Consider the following 2,581-nt stretch of genomic DNA (forward strand, 5'->3'; position numbering starts at 1 on the left):
TATGTGTCGCAACCCTGATTATTGGATGCATACCATTCATTAGTGTATATATTTCTTATATTTATATATTATTCCCCACCCCCTAAATAGCTGGAGGTTTGTCAAGTGAAGCAGGAGATTCGAACGACTCTTTACCCTATGTCAAAGACTTCAATTTGGAACAAATCTGGACTATACGGATACCATTTAAGTAGGTTAACGGCAATTTTTGCCAGAAAGGCTCGACAAATATCTAGTTAAAACCATGATGGATGATTAGGCTTTGCTGCTGTTGCACATTTGGACTGCAATAGATATGATGATTTAATTCCAATATTTTACCACAGTTCGATTCGCATTTATCACTTTTAACGTAGACATTTCCTTGTACAGTCTCCCTAAAATTCCTCCCATGAAAGCAATCGTCACATTCCGACAACATGAGGACGGTCAATAAGTAATCGTCGGTAAAGCGTTCTTCATGTCGTCGATATGCACACTTTTGGTCATCTGGACAAAACAGAGTCAACCAATCTTCGACTTTGTAAAAGGATTGTCAGTCTATACATTTAGAATTCTTGGAGCATGTGCAAACAACAAAATATATTCTATAATAATTAAATTTAAACTAGTGTAATTAAAGGTTTCAAATGAAACGAATTAAAGTGTTAATTGTTTCTTCTAATCTTCATTACAGATTTCTTGAGAGAGTAATAATAACCCCAGCACATTTTCCAATTGATACCTCGGCCGAAATCAGTATCTGCTCCATCCAGATATAGTCCATTCAGATTTGCACGATGACAATGTCTGTACCACCAACCTCCGCTATAGGACACTGCACAATTCCTGTCGCCGTTTTGATCATTATCACTGTCTTTTGTTGTGAATTGATTATTGTTATGATTCGACATGGAATCGCCACACGAGCCGCCATATCCTCCAACCGACAATCTGTATTTATCACTCTCATGATTAATTCTGAAGGTTGAATATTCAGCATAGGCAGAAACCGGATCAACATTGTCATTTTCAAACGTTTCCATGTATACATAAAGTGAACTTGTGTTAATTGTTAAATAATGCATATCTTCTAGTCCGAGCCAATACTCTCCAGTGGTATTCCCAAATCCGTTTTTATATTCTTCCCAATTTCTGTAAAAATCTTCTGATCCGTCTTGACGTCGTTGTATAATAGTCCATCCATCATTTGACATGTCACACCATACATCAGTAAGAGAATGTGCAGTTGGTTTAATCACATAAACACCGTCTTCGGTATAACCTTGTTGATATAGTGCAAGGCAATCAACGAGCTCTGGTTACCTGTGTACTCTTTTTACTTTTTGATTGCCTCCCTGAAAAAATTACAATTTATACATATAAAGAATATAGTAAATAAAATACAATTCTCCCAATAAAACATCATTTCCTTCAATATTATTCATCAATATGAGAAATTATTTGTTTCTTTATACAGTCAACTATCGTTATCTCGACATCGCTTTTCTCGATATTTCGTTATCTCGATGAAATTTTGATTTTCTTCCTTCTTTATCTATATTGGAAATATTTGTTTGTCTCGATATTTTTATTTCGATATTTTCAGTATCTCGATGTACAATTTTAGCCCCAACAGTTATTTTCACACTATTATCCTTTGTTTATCTCGAGTAATAGTTTTCTTTCGTATGTTCCCTTCAGACGTGTAAAAACACAAACTAGACGATAATTGTTCAATAGCGCGTGTCATAATGATGATTATGTTTGTAACATGTTTAGCTGATTTTATAAAATTTAATCTATTTAGTGTGTTGATTGACTGGTGTCCAAAATGAGTGAATTTTACGTTCTTTATACGAATACGAATACGAAAAGTTTATTTGTATAAAGCATAATACAATGCTTATAACAAGTATAAATTGTAATATATACAATGTTTGGAGATCAAAACATAGATTTTTCCAGCAAACATAAGATGTTTCATGGAAATTATGTTCAATATTCAATATGATATTTAACATGTTTAATATATATGTTGCGCTTGCATGCTTAAGTTTAAAATAAACAGACGCCAACCTACAATATCCTGAATAGTCTGCACTTAACTTATTCTATCATTTTCTAAAATATAAAGACATGAAGAACACTAAAGTCCTTTAGACTAAAAGTAATATTCACTGTTGCAAGTCAGTTCTTTTGAAAGATATACATGCAAACGCAAACATCTTAAACAATAAATTATGGTTCGAATATATTTCATTTTCAAATATTACTAGAAGAGATATTATGAAATACGTTGTCTATTTGCTAAGTAAATAAATTTAGACAAAGCACATATAGTTTTCTTAGAATTAGAAGACATTAGGCTACCGAATTTTATAACAAGTATTAATTGTAATATATACAATATATGGAGATCAAAACATAGATTTTCCAGTAAACATAGGATGATTCATAGAATATTATGTTTAATATTCAATATTTTACATGTTTAATATATATGTTGCACTTGCATGCATAAGTTTAAAATAAACAGACGCCAACCTACAATATCCTGAATAGTTTGCACTTAACTTATTCTGTCATTTTCTAAAATATA

At 32.0% G+C, this 2,581-nt stretch overlaps 1 protein-coding gene across 1 annotated transcript; it reads right to left on the minus strand.

The window, feature by feature from the left end:
• Positions 1-428: 428 nt before the first annotated feature.
• LOC132739869 (ryncolin-1-like) lies at positions 429-1,307 on the minus strand. Its single transcript, XM_060727727.1, has one exon. It carries the CDS (start codon positions 1,194-1,196, stop codon positions 648-650), a length of 549 nt encoding a protein of 182 aa, XP_060583710.1. The 5' UTR covers positions 1,197-1,307; the 3' UTR covers positions 429-647.
• Between the last annotated feature and the right edge of the window lie 1,274 nt (positions 1,308-2,581).

This window comes from Ruditapes philippinarum, unplaced genomic scaffold, assembly GCF_026571515.1.
Source record: "Ruditapes philippinarum isolate M1 unplaced genomic scaffold, ASM2657151v2 ctg1157_1_1_1_1, whole genome shotgun sequence".
Lineage (NCBI taxonomy): Eukaryota > Metazoa > Mollusca > Bivalvia > Venerida > Veneridae > Ruditapes > Ruditapes philippinarum.

Bases quoted from the DNA above. Each gene is read 5' to 3' on its own strand.
- LOC132739869 (XM_060727727.1), bottom strand. From the start codon at position 1,196: ATGTCAAATGATGGATGGACTATTATACAACGACGTCAAGACGGATCA.